At 34.3% G+C, this 23490-nt stretch overlaps 2 protein-coding genes and 1 non-coding gene across 4 annotated transcripts; 2 read left to right on the top strand and 1 right to left on the bottom strand.

Annotated features, from left to right (window-relative positions):
- The first annotated feature begins 8050 nt into the window (after positions 1 to 8050).
- TRNAE-UUC (transfer RNA glutamic acid (anticodon UUC)) lies at positions 8051 to 8122 on the top strand. Its single transcript has one exon. It is a non-coding gene; the product is annotated as a tRNA-Glu (tRNA).
- Positions 8123 to 8214: 92 nt separating this feature from the next.
- On the top strand, positions 8215 to 20604 carry LOC132279957 (glucose-6-phosphate isomerase, cytosolic-like). 2 transcript variants are annotated; one of them, XM_059782034.1, is made up of 24 exons: positions 8216 to 8468; positions 9166 to 9216; positions 9304 to 9380; positions 9511 to 9592; positions 9677 to 9724; positions 10101 to 10256; positions 10332 to 10428; positions 10566 to 10608; positions 11388 to 11455; positions 11582 to 11666; positions 12070 to 12118; positions 13372 to 13444; positions 13519 to 13579; positions 14743 to 14809; positions 16256 to 16312; positions 16424 to 16477; positions 16564 to 16692; positions 17199 to 17262; positions 17460 to 17533; positions 18037 to 18090; positions 18172 to 18240; positions 18690 to 18779; positions 18993 to 19100; positions 20249 to 20604. In XM_059782034.1, the coding sequence occupies exons 2-24, from the start codon at positions 9166 to 9168 to the stop codon at positions 20300 to 20302; spliced, it is 1710 nt and encodes a 569-aa protein (XP_059638017.1). In that variant the 5' UTR covers positions 8216 to 8468; the 3' UTR covers positions 20303 to 20604. The 2 variants fall into 2 exon arrangements, with proteins under 2 accessions (XP_059638018.1, XP_059638017.1); XM_059782035.1 differs by lacking the exon at positions 16424 to 16477 and having other exon boundaries at positions 8215 to 8468.
- A 371-nt stretch (positions 20605 to 20975) lies between these two features.
- On the bottom strand, positions 20976 to 22432 carry LOC132279958 (deoxyuridine 5'-triphosphate nucleotidohydrolase). The gene is made up of 3 exons (XM_059782036.1): positions 21801 to 22432; positions 21618 to 21709; positions 20976 to 21529 (listed from the first exon to the last, which is right to left on the bottom strand). Exons 1-3 carry the CDS (start codon positions 22154 to 22156, stop codon positions 21285 to 21287), a joined length of 693 nt encoding a protein of 230 aa, XP_059638019.1. The 5' UTR covers positions 22157 to 22432; the 3' UTR covers positions 20976 to 21284.
- Between the last annotated feature and the right edge of the window lie 1058 nt (positions 22433 to 23490).

The following is a 23490-nucleotide window of genomic DNA, read 5'->3' as shown; positions in this document are numbered from 1 at the left end:
TTCTGAGGTTAAATGCAAATACTGAAAATTAAAGGGGGTTTCAAATATGTTAAAATTAACCTATTAAGACCCTTAAATAGTTGGTTCATGCTAGGGTGCTAATCTTAAGGGGCATCAGGAAACAGAAACGTGGAATAGGCATGCTGTCAAGGAAGGATGAATGTTTAAGTTAATAAGTTTGTTTTAATAACTTAAACAGACTGGTATCGAATTACTTTTGGGATGTTATATAAATTATTTATATACTTTAATGGAGGCCAGAAAGTTCGGTGTAGGATATGGGCATAGACAGTATTAACTTAGATATTAAATGGTGTGCTGTCAGGAGTGGTAGGAATTTTAGTTGCTAGTTTTGGTTTAGTGAACTAAATGGACTAGTATGGGAATACTGTTGGGGCTTCATATAATGAGCAGTTTGGAATTCAGAGTGTCATATTATATCAGGCACAGGTTTTGGAGTGGAGGATCAAAGGGACGTCATGTGGTGTAAATGCTAACTTTCATGCTGTTAAGGATTGTGGAGGATTTCATTACTTGTCTTTGTTTTGGCAATTTAATTAATATAGTATGAGAGGATGGTTTGGGATATCTAGTATAATGTATTTAGTTCATATTTCTGGCTGATCATTATAACAGGTTGTGGATGTTAATTGATGAACTGTTTAACTTCTGCTTTATCAATTGTATGGATGTGGATAATATAAATTGTTTATCAATACTTTAACAATTTATTTGGAGGATTAATGATTATAATCATATACTGGATGCATAATAGGATCTTAATAATATCTGTTTTCTATTATGCTGGTTTCTGGATTTATTTGATGTTCTAATGAATGTGCATCATTTATGGATCATTTGCATTATATGTACCGGTATGGGACGGTGACATATCAGGAATGGATTAGATCAAAAAGCTAAGTCCTACCCCTTCTTACATACGGAATGGATTAACTAAAATAGTTAACTCCTACATGGATACATGTCCTGTCAACTAAAACAGTTGAACGACATAATGGATGCTTGTTTTATCTTTCGGCGTTAGGAAGGAATTTATATATATATTTATGGTACTGTGATACGAGCTTGAGTCTCCTGATCACAGCTAGGGTGCGTATATCGCAAAGGTTGAGTAGCTAGATATAGCAAATGTTCCCTGGTAGGTCTAGGTACTTGGCCGCTGAAAAGCGTGTTTTATATGTCACCTTCTACCCAGGCTGAACTATGTTATAGGCTAGTGAGCATCCTATAGTGTGTATTTATATATCTATGGACTATTGTAGATATTGCCGAGCTATCTAGGATGTATCTGCGTATCGGGTTTATGTACGGATTGTAGTAGGATGGAACTTGCATGTGGGCCTGACCCACCTTTATTTTTCAGGTGTTCGTGAGTACCAGGCTTAGGGTTTGATCGTGGTGATGCAGATACAGTCACTCACTCTTCCGACTACATAGGATTTTCTTTCTTAATTTGGTTTTGGATTTTAATTCTGTAAATGTTTTACCAGTTGGAAATATTAGGGGTCCACTAGATGGATTCCCGAGTTGTACGGATTGGAAATTTTATTTATATTACAACTTTTATTTTGGAGGTTTTACAATTAGAATTCTTTTCAGCGTATAATTATTTTATTCTTAATTCAGTTTTATTCCTACTTGTTTATATATTGATTGTCTGGTATCTTTCGGATCTGTGCCCGGACTTGATCACCCGTAGTTCTAGAATCGAGGGGTATTACAGATCGGATAGAGAGACTTGAATTTCAGAGGGAGAGATACCTGAACGAAGCTTGGTCTTTGGCCTGATTCTTGATTAGCAGAGAGATACTTGAATTTCAGAGGGAGAGAGACCTGAACGAAGCTTGGTCTTTGGCCGGATTCTTGAGACTTGAATTTCAGAGGAAGAGAGACCTGAACGAAGCTTGGTCTTTGGCCGGATTCTTGAGACTTGAATTTCAGAAGAAATGGATTCTTGATCAGTGGACGGATTCTTCATGACTTGAATTTCAGAGGGAGAAAGACCTAAATTTCAGAGGCAAATAATGAAATTAAAGTTGAGGATATAGATTTTAGTTTTGGGGGGAAATCAGATTTCAGTTTGTATACACAACTGATTGGTATAAAATTCTTGTACAAATACATATGTATGTATATACAGTTCAGAAGTAAAAACTATTTTTACTGAAACAGCCATGTCACCCTTTTACCCCTCCATAGACACCCTCCAGTAAGAGGTGCCTTGGAAAGGATTTTTTTCCCCTTATAAACGCTATGATATTGACCATATTTCCTTCCAGACACTTATTTAACCAAAACCCTAAACCAAGGGCGGAACAGTCAATTCTCTTTGCACTAAGATGGCCATCTAGACTTTGCTTGGTGACTCAGTAATCACTAGGGAACAACAAAGGGTCAAAGGGTCAAAAGGTCAAAAATAAAAGAAAATATTGCAGTCGAAGGCGATAGGATCAGGGCCCGACCCAAGCTCAGATTGAGCAAAAAATGTCCCATATTGTTAGAGAAAAATTGCATACATTTTAAGAGAGAAAAATGAATTTCTTGTAGAAACTGTATGCTCATTGAGGATTTATTCGTTGAATAGCCTATCGCATTTCCTGATGCGACAACCCTATCCCACCACTCATTTCCTCCAACCTTATCTACTTGACTCGTGAATTAACCTTATCACCACTAAGTTTCAAGAATCTTTCATTCTTGCCTATAAATAACTTTTCACATTTGAGGTGCACACAACCACCCCACACGCTTCTATATTCCTACACTCTTACTCCGACCTCTCTAAAATTTCTAACCCAATACACTCTTTCTTTATACACACTCCATCGTACATTTACACTTATGTCTCTCAATATTTACAATTCATATATCCATTCTTTACCCTTTTTCACACTATATACACTATTCACTCTATACGTGCACTTCTTTCTAGTCCCTTCATCTCAAAAATAGTGTCTCTTTTGAGACAAATGGAGTATTATCTTTCTCTACACGTGTAGAGAGGAGTCTATCATATCATTTTCTATCTTAGCTGTCAAGACATGGATGAAGAAGATTGTTTATTGAAGAAATGAGTAAAATAAAAGGGGATTTTCTTAAACTCTATATCTTGCATTCGCTACTCCATCTCTCTTTCTTTATTGTGGAATGGATTTGACAAACGAGTGTCCAAACTCACTTGGTTGACATTTTTAATCGTTGTACAATATATACATAAAAATAATAGTTATTGTTGTACAAATGATATAAAATTATTGCATAAATTATAGAAAGTTGTTGTATATGTCCACCACAAGATGAAGCTCCACATGTGAATATCCGAATTTCTTTTTCACTATATCCACTCCACAATGGTGTCAATTGATATTTATGATCTAAATCTAACTATTATGATTGTTTATATTATAGACTGGATCAATTAATGATTGGAGACCTTGTATGAGTACAAATTTTGAAAGCAATAATTCTGCTTTTAAAAATGATAGAAGTGTTGTACTGTTTTTATTAGCAATTGAGGTGCCAATTAAAAAAGGTGAGGCGCACTCTATTTTTTTATATTTGTACTTCAATATTAAAAGAATCCTACCTTACAAATAAATTATTATTATTTTTCAAATAACACAACTCCTTTTTATATTTTCTCTTTTTATCTGTAATCTTTACTAATATTTTAAATCTCTTTTGACAACACAAAAAAAAAAAAAAAAAAAAAAAAAAAAAATTACTCTGTGGATTTTTTTTTTATTTTTTTTATATAGGACCAAAAAACAAAGTATCCGAAATAAAAGTTATTTCTGTTAATAAATTGTCTCTTTTGACCGAACCTAAAAAAAAGTACCTATTAACAAAAATTATCTCTTTTGACAGGGAAAAATCCTCCAAAATAATATCTTTATTGAATAAATTATCTCTTTTGTCAAGATAAAAAAAATTACAAAAAAAGAGGATTCAAAATTAATAATATTTTTTGAATAAATTATATCTTTTGACAAGACAGAAGGGGGTATTTGTACTAAATAAATTATCTCCCTTGATGAACCCATCAAAAATTACCCAAAAAAAGAGAGGATAGGGGAGCGGGGGTTATCTCTAATACCTTAAAAAGTTTACTATTGAATAATTTTCACTGCCAAAAATAAAATTATCTTTATTGAATAAATTATCTTTAGAGGACTTCCACAAAAAAAAATAAAAATAAACAACGTATGGTACAGGAAAAAAATATATTAAAGTTGTACATATAAAGAGTATTTATGGCCTTTTAAATAAGGTATGATGCGTTAATGAATTTAAGAACTTTCTTGTTATTTTTTTTAAAATAAATTAAATATAATTAGAAAAAAAATAAAATGCCAATATCATCTTCCTTAAAAAAATAATCATTGTTTGCATTATTACTCTCTCTTTTTTTTTTTTCTTATTGTCGACTTACATTTGGTGGGATTAAAAAAAATACGCGGAAGAAGTGCCATTTGCTCAGTCAAAATTAAAAATGAGATGCAATATCAATCAAAAAAATTTCTTTAATTTACATTTTTAACCTTCCTAAAATTCTCAGTCAATTTTTTTTCACTCGAGCCTGAGTAAAAAATTATTTGCACAACTTGCTGGTTCAGAAGTCTCAATTGTGTTGCATAATTTGAAATAGATATCTAATTTTTATAATTTTATATAATAAGAGTATATTGGTAAAAATAATATAAAAATTTTTTTTTCTTTCCTTCCAACCAAACAAAAAATGAGGGAGACCGAGAGATGCTTCTTCCATCCCTCCCTCTTTTTTTTCCATCTCTCTAACCAAACAAATCATTAAACTGACCCGCACATTAAAGAGGGAGGGAAGATGATCCTGGTAAGTTTCGAACACGGACCAAAGGCCCCAAACAATACAGCTGATGCCATTCAACTTACCCAAAAATATAAATATATATATATATTATTATATAAGTTTTTTTTTGGCGAATATTTGCCGCATGGATCCCAGCATCAGTTTGCGATCAAATGTACCGTAAAATAAAACTCTTGTATTACATCATTGGGTATAATGTATTATTATAAATTGAAAGTGAAGTCACTTGAGATTTGTTATAATCACATACACATCCTCTCTTTGTTTAGTAAACTATGCTGATATCAGATAAAGTTATGTCAACAGTGCTTAACTACTATCTTTTTCTTCTTTTCTTTTTTTAACCCAGGAATGGAGTAGATATTTAAAATGTCAAATTTGCCCGTGTAACGTTAGTTTCATTCGTTCCGTATACGGAATTTTTGTGTTTTAAAAACAAGAAGAAAATACACAGTATTCTCAATAAAATTTGATAAAGTTGGGTTTTATTTTATAACCAAGTTTAATATTTAATTTTGAATAATTTAAGTGAGTTTTGATACGATAATTTGAAAAGTTAAAAAAATAAGTGTTATTGAAAATGAGTTAAACTTTTTTTTTTAGTGAAACAGCACTTAAAATTTTAAAAATATATATAAAAAAATTTTAATTTACAAATATCATTTAAAACTTCAATACTTAAAAATTGACTTTTTCAATACTTCATTTCCATTTTTTTATTTTTATAAGTCAAAGATTAATACCTGGTTTAGTTTTTGAGAATTGAAAGAAAGGTAAGGACTAAGGAGAGGATAGCAGCAAGGGGATTACTTGTATTTGTTTTTAAAATGAAGAGGTAAAAGAGATAATTGGGAAGAACTTATAGAGTTAGAGGGATTAGGGCTGCAAATGAACCGAACTGTTCATGAACAGCTCGGGCTCGGCTCGTTAAGAGCTCGGCTCGGGCTCGTTCATTAAACAAACGAGCCGAGCTTGAGCCCAATTTCTAAGCTTGTTTACTAAACGAGCCGAGCCTGAGTAACATTGGGCTCCGCTCGCATAGGCTCGTGAACATGGACTCGTTAAGACTCACTAGGGCTCGTGAACAAAGCTCGTATCAGGCTCGTTACATATATCAGGCCCATTTTATATATATCAGGCCCATTTGTTTTTATTGTACATTTAAAATGTTTAGTCCATATTATTTTTAAGTTTGGACCAGCTCATATTTTTCATTAATATGGCCCAAGCATTATAACTCATTAGCCCAAAGAAAATCCACCATAGATCCATAGCCCAAATAAGATTTCGTCTCACCCATTAAATTAGAACCCATCTCATCCATTGATTTTGTAAGATATCAAAAAACCCTAAAACTACATCCCACCGTTCAGATCTACCTCTTCTCCACAACATCGTCAGTCTCTCTCTCTCTATCACTCACTCCCGAATTACGAATCAACTCCACCGGCGACGACAACCCTTCCATCTACACAACTACCTCTCTGTCTCTCTCTAATCAACTCAATCGCCATAACTCTCTCTCTTAGATCTGAATGCATCGTCTGTCATCGTCATCATCGGCCGCGGTCCTCTGTCTTCGCCATGGACATCGTCCGTTTCCCGCCGTCGTCTGTGCCGCTGTCCCTCCATCCTCGTCATCATCGTTGGCCATCCTTTGTCCTCGCCATCAATTAGGTACTGCATCAATTAATTTTTTGGCAAAACTTTATTTTCACTTTAATTCCATGGATCTGGACAACCTCAAAACATTCTTTAGGCAGTTGCAGACAATTTTGTTTAGCCTTTTCTTCTGCTTCCTCTAAATTTATGAAGACTAATGCTCAATGGCCATAGGTAGCTAAATTAATTTATCTCCAACTTATTTTCCTCTGTGATTTCTTTTTCTACTTAATATATACAATGTTTCAGTGGTTCTATAGATATTATTATCATGGGAATTTATAACTTTTTGATGTGTTGTATTTTCATAGAAAATGCATAATGCACCCATGCTCAATTTTGTCCTTTTTTCTTTTTTCGAAATTAACCCTTAATTTGTTCTTGAAACATAAAAGCTTGCACTACTGCACCTTTTTTTTTTTTTTTTTTTTTGCCCTTTTTCTTTTTGCTTATGTGATAATTGATAAAGCTACTAATTAATTTTGAATTATATATATATATATTTTTTTGTTAAACGAGCCGAGTCCGAGCTAAGCCCGAGCTTTTAAAATCAAGACGAGCCCAAGCCCGAGCTCAAATTTTTGAGCTCGTCACGAGCCGAGCCCGAGCCCGAGCCCGAGCTGATCCCATAAACAAACGAGCCGAGCCCGAACAGCCTAAAGCTCGGCTCGGCTCGGCTCGACTCATTTGCAGCCCTAAGAGGGATAGTCTAATTCTTTGAATGCATTTTTTTCTTCCCACAATAAGTAAAAATATAACAAAATTTGGTATTCTTTTCCCTCAGTCTCCACTAACCTTTTAATTTCCTTTTCAAAATATGATTAAGGGTTACCAGTATCATTTCATTACCTCTCTTAAATTTTCAAATACTTGGCGTGGTTAACATTATACTCTATAACTCTTTTTGTTTTAATATAAAATATTTTTTTATTTATCCTTTTTCAAAATCTGGCAAGGTTGAGTCCATTGGAAGGGTTGTGTTAAATAACTTGTCGAAAATTGATAAATTAGTTATTTTTGTTAGATTTTAATAGAGTAGTGATACTCACACCAAATAATTGCAATGAATTGTTCAATCCAATAATTTTTAATTGGCTATTTATATCAAATACAACTAAGTGGAAGGTTCTACTTCCTTATTTATTACATAATTGGCCAATTAATAAAGTAGGCCTAGCAATTCACTGTAACTATTTGGTGCAAGAATCATTTTTCATTTTAATATATATTTTTTGTTCGTAAATAATTTACAACAACCAAACACCAAAAATTAAAAATATATATTTTACATCCAATTAATGAGAGCTAACAAATTTTTTTTTTTTTTCATTCATATCTCACTCTTACCTTTATTTTGAACAAATGAAGTCGCCAAATGAAATACATATAACATTTTATTATATTCTATATCTCCTCTTAAAATTATTTTCAATTAATTTACCTTAATTTATTGAACTCGTATGGGAGGTTTGAATCTATTGAGTAATATAAAATTAGACGGAGACGAATCAGCAAGATTCCGTTGTCGTCCAGCGGTTAGGATATCTGGCTTTCACCCAGGAGACCCGGGTTCGATTCCCGGCAACGGAATACTTTTTTTGTTTTATTTCTCGCGCGAAAACAAAAGATGGTTATTTTTTATTTTTTGGCTAACATAAATCGTCGAGCATCTGATCCGCATCATGCGGGAAATGCCTCTCAAGAATCTCATAGCCACCCCGTTCTAACACGTGACCTCAACTTTCACCTGCTTGCTAAAGCTTTCTTTTTCTTTTTCGTTTTTTCCCCATAAATAGTGGTCTCTTATGCTTCAGTTCGTCATTCATCATTCTCTTATCTTCATCATCTTACACACAGTTATACGTACAGTAAAGCCAAAAGAAACCTGCGGAGAGAGTGTAATTTCTGCTTTCAGCAAATCTAGGTCCATCACCTTGTGAGTTCCTCCTCGTTCTTGTAATTCATTTGAATCTTTTCTGGTGCAATTGTTTAATAAATGTAATCACTAATTGCATTTGGAATTTCTTTTTACTTTTTTTTTTTTTTTTTTTTACACAATTCTGATTTATCTATTTATTTTTCACTGTGTCAGTCAATTTCAGCATGTTGTTCGATCAAAATATCCGATTACTGATGTGTGTTTTTATATAGTTCTACTCAATTGTCCGAAAAAACCTCAGAGAGGGTTTTATTGATTCGAGTGTCTGGATGTTAAACTTTATTGTAAGATTTGAGATAAACATATGGCTAGCTGAATAGATGTGTTTACAAACAATCACTAGCAGTCTACTGTTCCGTTTGATTGAAAAAGAAAATTCTTAAGCTCTTCCTTCCACCTTTTCCCCTTCTTAATATCAAATAGCCTATTATGCTTTGTTGAGTGGAGTTGTTTGTTTCCTATGGCATAATTATCGAAAAATTGATATTCAAAACTATGGGTTTTCTACAAAACATAAAAAGTCAAGTTTCTGTAGGGACAAATTGGGTGTTTGAGTTACTAGTAGTTGTAAGACAGCCAAAAAAAAAAAAAAAAATGAAGAATCCATATTTCTTTGCTGTTTGTGGGATTATAATGCAATTTGCTTGGGGGGTGGGATTCATTTGATCGCGGATTGATTTATAAAAAATTTCAGATGGAGTCGTCCACTCTAATCAGTGACACGGAGCCATGGAAGAATTGGAAGGTAACTAATCTGTTATTTTTAGCATTGTGTGTTGCATGAAAGTATCATGAAAGGTAATATTTGAGTGAACTATTTATCATTCTGCAGGCCCATGTTGAGGATATTAATAAGGTTCATTTACGTCAACTAATGGGCGATGTTGAACGGTGCAAGTCAATGATGGTGTACGCTACTTTTCTCCTCCATTTTTCGATGATTGTGTGAAGTATTGGATATATGGAATAGAATACGATTTGCTTTACAAAGTTATAGTGTTAGAAACAATTCATTTGCTTTGGGTATTACTGTCTACAGTGAGTATGATGGGATACTGTTCGACTACTCACGACAGCATGCCACTCTGGACACCATGGACAAGCTCTTTAAACTGGCGGAGGTGGGTTGGACTGTTGGACCATTTATTTTCTGGGGGAGTGAGCAATATAGTATTCTAATTATGCTTCCTTGTGTCCTAATGCAGGCAGCATGTCTCAAACAAAAAATTATCAGAATGTTCAATGGGGAGCGTGTGAGTATACGTTTTACTTCAAACCATAGATGAACTCATACATAGTGACCTACTTATTAAGTTCACCAATTTGAATATATGATATCTTCAAGTAGCGTGACTTACCTGTTTCTGTAAAGACAGTACTGTCTTGATACTTCATGTAAGATGACAATTTTTGTTTTTTAAGGCATTATTTAGAGACATAGTTCCCTTATTTTGAATATTAGGAATCTAACTCTTTTGTACTTGACCTGGAAACGGTAGTAGAACTCTCAGTATAATAAGTTTATTAAGTGTTATGGTAGAGTTGAGTCAGTTGACACATTGCTCAAAAGTTCTGACATCATCATCTTCATCATCTGATCCTTTCTATTGTTTTGGGTGACAACTTCAGATAAACATCACAGAAAATAGGTCTGTGCTTCATGTTGCTCTTCGTGCTCCAAAAGATGCAGTTCTACATTGTGATGGAAAGAATGTGGTCCCAGATGTTTGGCAAGTCCTAGACAAGATCCAGGAGTTCTCTGAGAGGGTTCGCAGTGGTTCCTGGGTAATCTTCACTTTTATTTATTAGCTGCTTAGTTATGTATTGCCTAAATGTTGACATATGTGCAAATATTGGTAGGTGGGAGCAACAGGAAAACCATTGAAGGATGTTGTTGCTATCGGTATTGGTGGCAGCTTCTTAGGTCCTCTATTTGTGCATACCGCCCTTCAAACAGGTTTATTTGATGCATTATGTTATGCAGATCCATATTCTTAATTTTTCTTCTCATAGAATTTTTTTTGTTGCTTTACTCATCAATCGTTTGTCAAAATATCGCCAAAGTGTTTATGGTTTAATCTTGGCCACTTGCAGATCCAGAGGCTGCTGAATTTGCAAGAGGGCGCCAACTTCGTTTGTAAGTTTACATATATCACGACAAAATGCTTGTTATTAGTAAAACTGAAAAGACTTCTTATCAAATAATTCATTGTTATAACTTTACCCTTTTAGTTTTATGCTGCATGATATATAATTTTTTTATGCCTTCAATTTCAGCCAGAAGCAGGTATGGGTCTTAGGATCTTGAGTTAGGTGAATTTGATATTCGTGTTGCTTGAGGTTATGTAGAAGGTTGGAAAATAAGAACATTTTTGTTTGCTCAAGACAGGGCCAGAATTTAAACTATATTGTTTTCTGTCAGCCTTTAAATTGAATTGTTCTGTCACACGCATAAGATTAATTATAAATTTACATTATTCTAATTCTGTGTTATTCATTATAAAGGATGCACCCTGTAAATACAAGAACTCTTAAGGTTTTTTAAGGTATGATTTGCAAATGTATGGTTGTGCACAAGTGTTCTTGGGGTTTTTCCTATTCTTGTAGGTGGTTGTGGGGTGGGGAGAAAGGAGCTGCTTATTGCATTTGATGAGTCACCTAAGAGATTGCTGCAATATTACGATCTCCAGTCTAATTATGGTTTATAATCTGTTGTAGTTCACCCATGGTATAATACATACAATTGCGCTATATTGTATTTGTGGTCGTACTCAACATACTTTTGGTGGGAAAGGTGGTGTAGCTTGTTTTTGTGGTCGTACTCAATATGATTATAACTTTTGCATACAACAGTGGCATTTTATGATTGAGCAATTATTGTTTTTAACACAATCTATTTTCTGCACTTGTATGTAGTCTTGCAAATGTTGATCCGATTGACGCTGCTAGAACTATCACAGGCTTGAATCCTGAAACTACTCTAGGTAACTCTAATTTTCCGTTTCTTTATTCAATATTTCTACTAAGCATCATACACATACAAATATACAATCTGAGATGCTTTTGGGCTTCCATGTCCTAGTCATTGGGTTCCCTTCTGTAATTTGCAGTTGTGGTGGTTTCAAAAACTTTTACAACGGCTGAAACTATGTTGAATGCTCGGACTCTGAGGGAATGGATCTCATCTGCTTTGGGGTTAGTGCAAAGAGTGGCCATTCATTTGCAATTACAGTTTCAGGTTTCAAAATTTGTTAGCAATAGGAGAATGCGTTATACAGGAGTAAAGCGGAGTGAGGAAAGCAATGCATGTAAATATTAGAAAGAGGAATATGTCATCTTCTAATAAATATTTGGAATAAATTAAGATTTGCAAATAGTTCGTGAAATGTTTGCAATGCGTCGGACATTGATGATTTTTTATTTTTATTTTTTGAAATTATTGCATTTCTGCAAGTTAAATTTGGAATTCATTTGTAGTTAGAAAATGCCAACAGTAGTGAACTAATTTTAGAAATTTATTACAATGGATATAGGGTGTGACTGCAGTCTCTCTCTCTCGTCATAACATGCAGAAAAATTGGTTATATTATTTTTTCAGGCCTCAAGCAGTTGCAAAGCATATGGTTGCTGTCAGTACTAATCTTACGGTATATTGTTTTGCTTTGATGATTGAACATTTGCTCCATTGTAAATTTTGTATACAAATTCATATTTATTTTCCATTTTTAGTTCAAAATTTTTCCTGTAATTGTGCATTTATTTTTTCCTAGATTGAAGCTTGTTTGAGGTTACTAGATTGATCTTGATACCACTACTTGTCTGAAACAAGTTAAACAATAAACATTAATTCCTTGGACTTGCATGGTCATGTAACAAAAGCTATCTTGATCAGTGCAATCCGTTTTTCTTTTGAATCAGTGGCTTTTTATCTACATCATGTTCCTTGTTAAATAAGACATTAAATATCAACTGAGCTCCTGAACACCAGCTGTTAGTTTACGAGACTACGACCACTTCCAAAGTGTAAGGTGTAGGGTTCAAGTCCTAGTTTGAACACATGTTTTGCTGTTGTAGCTATCAAAATAAACAAATAAATGTTATGAGTTAATCCATTTTGTATCATCTCTCATATTACGTGTTAGGAATTAATCTGCCCAATATCAGACACAACAAATATGCAATGACAACAACGAGAAAATATGATGGAAATTACACACCAACTTTTATTCAAGAAAAGAGAAGATTACAACTCTCAACGGATTACCAAGAGGTATTTCACACTCACTCGCCAAGAAGAAGACACACCCTCTTCAAAAGAAATAGACTCACTCTTGGCCCACAATATTCTCTCTCTCTCTCTCTCTCTTCTTTACTCGCCTTTTCACTCGGCTCTTCAGTCTTTTCTTCAGTCTCTGTTTGGTTCCTCACTCACCCTTATTTATAAGTGAGCTTGCCGTCTTAAGCTTTCTTCTCCTTTACTTTTCTTCACCACTTTAGCACCCTTGTAGTTGGAACATTTAATACATTCAAACAGCCACACACAACAACCAATAGCAAAACACACTTTCACTGCCACAGTCTACGTACACCCCTTATACTGGCATCATCATTCTTTTTACTTTTCTTTCACTTGAAGATTTCTTCATTCAGTGTACACTACAAAACTGCCTTATATACATAATATATACATATATATATATATATATGTATCACAACATACTTGGACCACATTTCTTATTTTGACCACACCATGCACTCGTCATCCACCAACACACACATCACTAAGCCAATGAATTTGGGCCATCTTAAACAATAAACATAATGAACTCTTAGACAGCTGCTATAATTTCATTCGACTATTCTGCTACAGTCATTTAATTGTGTTTACTCTTTAGTGCAGCTTGTAAAACAATTTGGCATTGATCCTAATAATGCTTTTGCATTCTGGGACTGGGTGGGAGGCCGATATAGTGGCAAGTATAATTGCTTTCTTGAAGTTCTTATGGCTAATATGGCATCTGATTGGTCTTTGAACTACCACTTGCAGTTTGCAGTGCTGTTGGAGTGCTACCTCTCTCTCTCCAATATGGTTTCTCAGTTGTTGAGAAGTATAGTAACTAATCCATTCTACTTAATTGCAGTATTTATTTATATTATGATTTGTATTGATCTATGACAACCAATCTGGAATTATATGCAGTTGGCATTAATTTTTCTGCGTAATTAAAATTCACATTGCATTAATTTATTCTTTTTTAAAAAGATGAAACTAGAGAATGTTAGCTATGGTTTTTTTTAAATAAAAAAAAACTTATTATTATCATTATTAGTGTTATTATTATTATTATTATTTTTTTATTTATTATTATTATTTTTTGGGTCTACAACTTCTATTTATCAACATGAAACCTTGGGCTATGAAGTAAGGACACTTCTAGGTAGGAGCTCTGTACATTTCTTGACAACATGTCGATCACAACACCCCTAGAAACAGACACACTATCCGTAAGCATCTCAAATTTTTTCAAGAGATATTTAATACCTCGTGCATGGTCTAAACAACTCAAAAAGAAGAAAGAGTTTCTAATATAAGAAAAAATGATTTAGTAAAAAATGCAGATATATTAAGGAATCTCACCAGGGAAAATATATATATATATATATATATATATATATACATAGAGAGAGAGAGAGAAGTAGTAGTATTAATAGTTTCTCCATATGATATATTTAACTTCATTTCTAGAACAGTGAAGTTGTTGATATAATCATTTTAGTAACTCAGACAAAATGATATATATTTTATCCCATAGATTTACATGTACTTATTAGATTACATACTTGTATATTTTTGTGTCCTTGCCGTGTTTTTATCGAACTTTTAAATTTTCCATGTCAGTTGCATTGTGCCACAAAAACCCTAGGTGTTCTCTCCCCATCTGTTTGTTTTCTAGTCGCATCCTAATTGCACTTTAAGTTAATGTAATGGCTAATACTTAATTGTTTCTGCAACTAAAGATTAGGTGAATAGTTGAACTGTTTTTTGGAAGCAAATAACCCTACAAGCCATATGTAGAGATTTTGCCTCTGCATGAGCATCAGTGTCTTTTTTGTAGATTGACAGCAATATGAATCCTCGAAGGTATAGTGCAAGTCTTTTAAATGTTAATCCATCTGCAGTCTATATCAGCACAGTTTTCATCATATGGTATTTCATTTGGACTGGACATTGACTGATAGCTGCCTAAATTGTTTTAATTCTTACTTGAAGGTTCTTGAAGGGAGCTTCAAGCATTGATCGACATTTCTATTCAGCACCTTTTGAGGAAAATATACCTGTATGTGCCCCACTGATTAAACTTTTTCTTGATCTTGTAATTCTTGTTATATTGGAGCAAGTCATGGGGTAATATTTTGTTAGTATTAGATATTTATAGAACTGGCTAGATCAAAATATCCTTTAATTTACATCGAACAGCCAAAATGTTCCCATTTTCTAGTGAACCGCAACGAAGCATAGGAGCGAAAAACAAAATTCACATGTTTTAATTGTAAAGAAATCATTTCTGTTAGAACATAACGAAAACTGGTTGAAAAATACTGCAATAGTCAAAATGTATTGGAATTTTCAAAATAATCTATGTCTACAACAATTTCAAGGACTTGTGAAACTTATAATTCATTTTTTCAATTTTCTCTCAAAATAAAAAGGGGGAGCGTGAAAGATTGTGACCAAAATGCAACTAAAAGGTTCTGTTTTCTTTAAGAATTAGCACAGATAGGAAGAAGAGAAGAAAAAGAGGTGACCGGATTTTAATTTAATTTAATTTATTTTTAACTAGTACCAAAACGTTTACTTCATGTATATCATAGCCTATTATGTGAGTGTTTGGAATGGGATCTTTTATACTTGTTTTACTAATAAAGTTGTTTGACTCTATTTTCACATTTGCATATCCTCAATTCTACCCAAGTACCCTCTTGTTGATGTGTAGGCTTGAAACTTTTTTAATTATTTAACTATTTGACTTATCTTCAGCTATCCTTATCTACGTGTCTTCATTTTTTCCTCTCTTGCTGTTTCATTGTGTTTTCAAAATTCTTCTAATACCTTTCTTTTTTCCAACCATTCAGAACAGCTCTTGAAAACAAAATTTTAATCCTTGAGCTAGGATCAACATTCTTTTCTTCAAGGATCCCAGCTGAGATACTGAATTTATTTAGTATCTGTTTACATTCTTTTTGAGTGACTATTTGGATCTTCTGTGTTGGACCCCCCGAATTCTTTTTTTTTCGCCTTACCATCCACTTTTATGTAATCTAGGATATAAGAGGTGGAGCAAGTGAACAGCATTTATTCATTGAAAAGGAAATGGTTGAAAGCTTCTACCCATTTGGATATAACTAATTATGTATACTCAAGAAGTTGATAGATATTTTATAATGACCAGACATAACATTACTCTTATCAAGGTTTGGTGGTTGGAAAAGGTATATCTCATAGTTCAGTGTTTGAGTCTCCACATCAGTAAAAAAATTTACTTTTTTAGCAGAAAAGTTACTAAATGTCAAAACACGGTAAAATCTGTGGATTGGGCAGGATTCTGCTCTCCGTCTGTCAACCCTTGGATGGGATAGGGAGCCTGTAATCTCTCCGATGATTTGTTATCCTAGTATGTGCCACTACACTTAAGTGGATTATTCTGATGGCCCATACTGGATGTGCTTTTATCAGATGTTTAATGATCCCTCCACTTTGTGATAATATCGTGTTGTTGGTTCAGGTGCTTTTGGGTTTGTTGAGCGTATGGAATGTTTCATTTCTTGGATATCCAGCAAGAGTGAGTAAATTTCCTGCTACAAACTTATCACCCACCTTTAAGCATTCTCTAGTAACTTCTTCTTGCTATGGTAGCCATGCCTTGACATTGAAACTTCTGATATACCTCCAGGCCATTTTACCTTATTCCCAAGCGCTGGAGAAGTTTGCCCCACATATTCAACAGGCATGTTGACAATAGCTTTTCTGCTTGAATGATTTAAAAGCTCCTAGATAATGTTCTTATGTGTTACTAAAATTACTTCAACTTAGGTTAGCATGGAGAGTAATGGGAAAGGGGTGTCAATTGACGGTGTGCTTCTTCCCTTTGAGGCTGGTGAAATTGATTTTGGTGAACCAGGAACAAATGGACAGCACAGCTTTTACCAATTAATTCACCAGGTAACTTTCCTGTTATGTTTTCATATTGTATGAAAAAAATTATGTAGTTCATTTTCGATCTCAAAATACATAACATTTATCAACCTTAATTCAAATGCACAATGTGTCCCTGAATCCAGTTCTTGATACTTAATAGCCATAAGTTGTTCTCAGAGTGTCTCGAATTTTTATTTTGGTACATAACATTTATACATGTATTGCTTGACCGTAAAGAGGAACTTGGTTTTTGCCAAAAGTTAGTGATGACAGGGATAGTTTGGTCATTTCAAGTATGACAGTATATGGTTATGATTAAGTTGAGGGTAATCTGGTAAATTTGTGTCCAATGTTTGAGTTCCATAGGGTTTGTAACTCTGACGGGTCAGTTATTTTTTATAAAGTTTACTCTGTGGGTGCAAAAGCCAAATCTTAGGGGAGGTCATAGTAATTACTTCTTCTTCTTCTTTCTTTTTCTTTTTTTCTTTGTGAAAGTTGTATCCCCATAATTTACCTCTTGGAACTTTCAGGGCCGTGTTATTCCTTGTGATTTTATTGGCGTTGTGAAGAGTCAGCGACCTATATACCTGAAAGGTACGTTCTCTTCACATTTTTTCCTTCTTTTTTCCCCCTTCCCTTTTGTTGTTGGGGGGAAAGGCGCTATACCTGACTTTGATATGGTCGCCGTTAATGACTTAATGAAAGGTTCCCCGATGCCCTTGTAACCACAAAAGAAAAAAAGTTATGGCATTTTCATCATTATAGAATTTTGGATTGAATTTGTTTTACAGGTGAAGTGGTTAGTAATCATGATGAGCTCATGTCAAACTTTTTTGCACAGCCTGATGCCCTTGCTTATGGGAAGGTAAGATGAATGGTTTTTCCTCCATTTATCTGTATTTCATATATCTAATTAAATCTCATGTTTTGTCAACTAATAGAAGGCTTTCGAACTTATATTTGGCTTCAAAAAGAGAAGAAAAAAAAAAAAAAAAAAATATCCAAAAAGAAAGGAACAGAAGGAAAAAAGAGAAGAAACGGGCACTATTTTGGTTTGGGTTAGAAAGAACTCATAGTGTACAATTTTGGTTAACTGTTTTGCATCATTGTGATAATATGTTGAGTTTTCAGAGTAGTGTTGTACAACTCAATTCTAATTCAATTCAAGAAAGGCCTGTCTCAACTATTTGACGTATATGAGCTAAATCAATTCAAGAAAGGCCCATCTCAGCTATTTCACATATATGAGAACTTCTATAATGTTGTTTCGTTCTTTCATCTGATTTTAATCGCTTTTTGCTACTGCATCTGCCCCATGACAAGCATATTCTGCCATCAGTATTTCTAACCAAAATTCACTTTCTATAGAGCCCTGAAGAATTGCAAAATGAGAATGTTCCCCAGCATCTTATTCCTCACAAGGTAATTTCCTTTCAATTTCCATTTTATTTTCTTTGCTTACAATTGGATGTTTAATCATGCCAGTTACATTATTTTCCACAGACTTTCTCTGGAAATCGGCCTTCTTTCAGCCTTCTACTTCCATCATTAAATGCTTATAATATTGGACAGGTGTGAGGTTTCGTATAACTTCTCTACCCTTCATGAAACTGTTTCTACATGTTAATCATCATGGGAAGTATTTAAGAAGTTTAAATACGTGTGATACTTTTAAGTTCATGTGTTCATCACAACCATTGGCCTGAAGTTTCAAAGATTCTTTGAGGTTAAGTTCATAATTAGATGCTCCATACCAGTCCATCACAACCCTCTACACTCCCCAAAAAAAAGCAATAAATAAATAAATTATAATTAATAATTTTGGATTATTGGCCTGAAGCTTGACCAAAAAGAGCATTTCTTTCGGTTTTCTGGTGCCTTTCATATGATTGGGAACTCACTTTCGACTTCGAGTTCAGTTTAGGTCTCATTTTTCTTTTTAGTACTATGCTTTCTTGCAAACTGATCAACACATCTTCCTTTATCACCTAATCCCACAATTTCTTACTTTTCTTTCTCAGTTGCTGGCAATCTATGAACACAGAATTGCTGTGGAAGGCTTCATATGGAGAATTAATTCTTTCGATCAGTGGGGAGTTGAGTTAGGAAAGGTATCATATTACTTTAAAAAATCTCCATGCATTCTTTTCTAAAATCAGCATTATTTAAGCAACTTGACCTTGCAGTTTCTCTGCTTAATAATTACACTTGTTCAAGATAAAAATTATTATTATTATTATTATTATTTTTCCTAGTTGATAAATTATTCTCTCGTTATTTTCAGTTTCGTTCCTGAAAATTATGTTTTATGTACTAAAATGCAGTCGTTGGCTTCCCAAGTCAGAAAGCAGCTTAATGCTTCTCGTACGAAAGGAGAACCAGTTCAGGGCTTCAATTACAGTACTACAACAATGTTAACAAGATATTTCGAGGTATGGTAAAACTCCATCTCATCAAATAACTTCAGTGAGAAATCGCATTGCTCTCGACCGTTAGCAAATCCATGCAATCATTTCTCAATGGAAAATGCCACTCCTAATTTACAAAACTTGACAAATAACCAAATATAGAAGTGGCATGGTTGAATAATGAAGCATTATTGGTGGTAATTCTTAATAATGCCTTTGTGTTTTAGTAAGATTTACGAAAATAGCACAACTGAAGAAAAAAACTGAAAGATAAAAAGAAAAGAAAGAGCTGGTAAACACTAGTTGGGATATTTTACTGATGGATCCCATAGTCCCATCCCTTTCATTTTTGTCTTAGTCCCTTGGATTGTGGCTTAGATATATCATATAGGTCCATGATTTCAATACACTGGCCTGGTATTCACATTTATGGCCGTGTTTTCAACTGTGCTGAAAGTTTGGGCATCTAATTGGTCAAACCTTTGAAAGCCAATACTCCAGCAGTGGGCCTACCGATGCAAGCTTTGAAGCCAAATGGGCATATTGGGTATAAACTGTCTGTAACCTTTTTATAAGGTGTCTGCCTTGTCCGAAGTTACATGCTCACACACGGTAGTCAGGCTTTTACTATTACACTAAGCAATGCCCCGAGTATTCAAACACTTTAGACAAGTGTCATATTTGACCAACGGGCCAGTAGTCTAGCGGTATCAGTCTCTTATTTTCCTAAGTCTCAAAAGAGACAAGTGTGTGTGAGTACCAACTAAGAAGAAAAAAAAAAAAAAATACATGTATATGCTTGTGGCAGCTAGAGGTCCATTGTATCTGCAACACAATGGTTTTTATGTTTATCATGAAGTGTCCAAAAACAATTTGAAGTGTCCATTCTGTGGTGCTCCTCTTTAAAAGAGGGAGGGAGGGTTATATATTTCCAGTGGTAAAATAAATCATCAAGCTGATTTTGTTGTGACTATCTGAAACGGGATCTAGTCAATACCCCGTCTTTTGTATAGCTTGCCTCAAGTGTATCTAAGGTGTTTATAAATGCCTTTGTTGGATTTTGAATGAATCCCTTTCTAAAGGAATGAAGAAAAAAGTGGAAAGAAAGAAGTGGACAAAGTTTTTACTTAATTCTTGTGACAATTTTACTGAATTTGTTTCTCTCTTGGCAGGCGTCTGTGGATATACCCCCTTTGGATGCTTCTACTCTTTTACCACACCTGTAATTGCCTTTCGTTGAGAGAACTGCTGAATTCATGGTTAAGGCCTCATGTATCAGCTTCAAAGAATGGACCGGCTTCATGCAACTTGTTTAGTTCTGTAATCTTATGCCTCAAAACACAACACGGTGTCTACGATCCGTGTTTTGTTGCACATTGAACTCATTTACCTGGAATTTTTTTCGTACTGCAGAAGTTTTTGCTATACCGAGTTATTGTACAATTTTCCCAAGTAGTCCATATATTTAAGCACTGTGTCATTGTATCTAGAGTAAAATTATATAGACCCTTTTTATGGGTTTTTCCTATTCGGAGAAAATGAATGCTGATACGCGGAGATAGAACTCAAACTAAATTGTTGTACGATTTTTCCAAGTGGCCCATACATTTAAGCATTGTTTATCATTCTATCTAGAGCAAATTAGGATAAAATGAAATAGAACTCAAGATATAACTAGTTAATTGTACCTATGATATGTACGTAGCAATATAACTTATTATGTATTATATTATTTGAAAATATATGATTGGCTAATTGAAGTCTGATTTTAGGCTTTTGCCATGAGATAAGAATCCTCTCTTAACAATCTCCCTCCCCAGTTGTTTATAACAATTCACGTTCACTAATTCATGTGTCTTGTTTTTTCGAAGTAAAGTAAACTCAGCACGCTCATGCATCTTAAAATTGACAAATCTATGAAAAAGGGTTAAAGTAACCCTACCCAAAATTTACAAATCCATGAAAAGGGTTACAGTAACACTACCCACCCGATACTTCTATAATGTTTCAATGGATAATGAAACACATGTATTGTTGATTTTTAATTGCACTGCCATTCAAGACATTTTAAGCTAACAAAGTACCAAATGACCACCATGTGTTCGATAAAATTACTCACAAAGAGAATTACACATGTCCCACAAAAGCTAAAGCTAAAACTAAAAAGAAGGTTAGTTATACTCCAAATAACACTAGGATTGTGGGTTTTCAAACGCCAGTTGATCCGAACCCAGAAACACCTCTAAGAGTTGAATCCAAATCATCGACCTCTACAACATCAGGTGTCAAGATCTTCTCAATGATCATCTGTGCAACCCTATCCCCAACCTTCACTTCAAAATCAGTATCGGAGTGGTTGAACAAGATGACCCCAACTGGACCCCTATAGTCAGCATCGATCACCCCAGCACCAACATCAACCGAATGCTTCCATGCCAAACCCGATCTAGGCGCTGCACACAACCCCATATCAATAAGCAAAATCAAAACCACGTATATATATATACATACATATATATATAGAGAGAGGGGGGGATTTACCAATTCGAGCGTAGGTTCCTTCTGGTATTGCTATGCTTAGATCTGTAGGAACCAAAGCTTTGCCTCTGGCTGGTACCTTGGTCTCTGTTGCGCTGTACAAGAAACCAGATCCATGAATTTTAGATAATATTTTTGAATTATTTGGTCATAAATACCTATACGCAAACACAAAATAGGATTTACCTGGAAAGATCGTAACCGGCAGATAGAGGAGATGCTCTGGAGGGCAAAACAGCTTTCTCGGAAAGTTTTTTCACTCGGAAAAAAGGGATGATGGCCTGCGGGGGAGCTTTAGAGACGCCATTCTGGTGAAGCTTCTGGATCTTTGGTGAGGGCTCTTCGGTTTCGTGGCTGATGAGTTGTGGGTCTCGTTGGGCCATTGCGAGGAAACGAGAGAAACGGAGAAGACGTGGATTTGGGTATTTGCAGAAGTAGGGTTCAACGGGGATCGAAATTGGAGAGTTGGATTTATATAGGGTGAAATTGGGCGCGAAAGATGGGATTTTTTTGACGATGATGGCGCCAAGTGTTCCCGCCATTTTTATAGGGGTGATTGGTTTGAGAATTGCGATAGCGTCTTCGTGACTCCTTTCGTGACTACGTACGTGAAAGCTTTAAATGGGGGTTGTGGGACTTGGGGACGGGGGTTGAAGAAAAAGCATTGCCCGCCAAATTTATGTATTATAAAATACTTACGTGTACAGTCATACTTTATTTTTCATTTTGTTACTAACTTATGAGTAGAGACAAACCTCACTAGTGATACTAATGTAACTTTAAGTTCACAATTTTGTGTGCGCGTATTTTTTTTTTTTTTTTTTATATATATAATTTTTCATAAAAAGTGTTTTACATATTATTGTGACATTAGAAGGCCTACTTTTAAAAATGGCAAAACATTCCGCTAGTATCCGCTGGTCTGGTTTAAAATGATATTAGAGTGTTGAAAAGATGTAACGATTAGAAATAAAAACTCTGGTAAGTTATGGAATAGAGATAGAGAAATGCCTCAAAAGATAGCAAAACACCCCGCTCTTAGGTGTAACATCCTGGTCCAGTCTAAAATGATTATGAGAACGATTAATTTTGGGATTAGGATTGAAAGCCTATGAAGTTGTGGGAGGTGTGTACAAGAAAAGGTAACGTGCACTACTTTGATTATATTAATAAATTACAATTTTATCTTTATAATTTATTTTATATTTAAAAATTATTAAATATATATTAAACAAATTCGAAATTATCCAACCCATTCCCTTGTCATTCAAGTCTGTCTTTTTTTTTTTTTTTTCTTATTTAAAGCACGTGTATCTGTTTCACAAGCATTGAAATCGGGAATATGAAGTTTGAATTAAAATCAAATTGAATTTGGATTTCCCGACTAACAACTCAATGTTTATGTTGCTTCCAAATTATAAAACGATCACGTGCTTTGCACCGATAAAATAAAGTATAGCCAAGACCTACCTTGCTAGGTGTGATGTCCAATTCGGGACGAGCCAGGATACATGATCTGATATTGTTACAGAATATAATAATATATATACACTTATGTGTTTTGAATATTTTGATTGTCAAACCTTATAATAATGACAATTTTAAATACATAGCTGACATTCTTGCTCCACCCCACTGCAGGAGTCTGCTGTAGAGTCATTTTACAAGAAACTTATTAAGCTCGATTTGTTCCATTTGAGCTTACACTATTAGTATTCAATAATCAATTAAGTTATATTCTGGCATACACAAAATCTCACTCATATGGGGTACCATTTTCTTCACCTATCACTTTCCTTCCCACTGGTATGGTACCCTTACCTACCAATTCAGAAAATTCGTTTTCTGGAAACAATAAGATCTCCCATAAATCACA

Source organism: Cornus florida, unplaced genomic scaffold, assembly GCF_030987335.1.
Source record: "Cornus florida cultivar Cherokee Brave unplaced genomic scaffold, ASM3098733v1 CherokeeBrave_3.0.0_Hap2_Chr10, whole genome shotgun sequence".
Taxonomy (NCBI): domain Eukaryota; kingdom Viridiplantae; phylum Streptophyta; class Magnoliopsida; order Cornales; family Cornaceae; genus Cornus; species Cornus florida.
Note: the sequence above shows the minus strand (reverse complement) of the source record. Positions and strands in the feature narration are given on the sequence as shown.

Excerpts from the sequence above, each read along its gene's own strand:
- LOC132279958 (XM_059782036.1), bottom strand. The coding sequence starts at position 22,156 with ATGGCGGGAACACTTGGCGCCATCATCGTCAAAAAAATCCCATCTTTC. Across the intron at positions 21,710-21,800 it reads GCCGGTTACGATCTTTCCAG|CGCAACAGAGACCAAGGTAC; the intron begins GTAAATCCTATT and ends TTTCTTGTACAG. Across the intron at positions 21,530-21,617 it reads AGGAACCTACGCTCGAATTG|CGCCTAGATCGGGTTTGGCA; the intron begins GTAAATCCCCCC and ends GGTTGTGTGCAG.
- LOC132279957 (XM_059782034.1), top strand. The coding sequence starts at position 9,166 with ATGGAGTCGTCCACTCTAATCAGTGACACGGAGCCATGGAAGAATTGG. Across the intron at positions 9,593-9,676 it reads AGCTCTTTAAACTGGCGGAG|GCAGCATGTCTCAAACAAAA; the intron begins GTGGGTTGGACT and ends GTCCTAATGCAG. Across the intron at positions 9,725-10,100 it reads GAATGTTCAATGGGGAGCGT|ATAAACATCACAGAAAATAG; the intron begins GTGAGTATACGT and ends TGACAACTTCAG.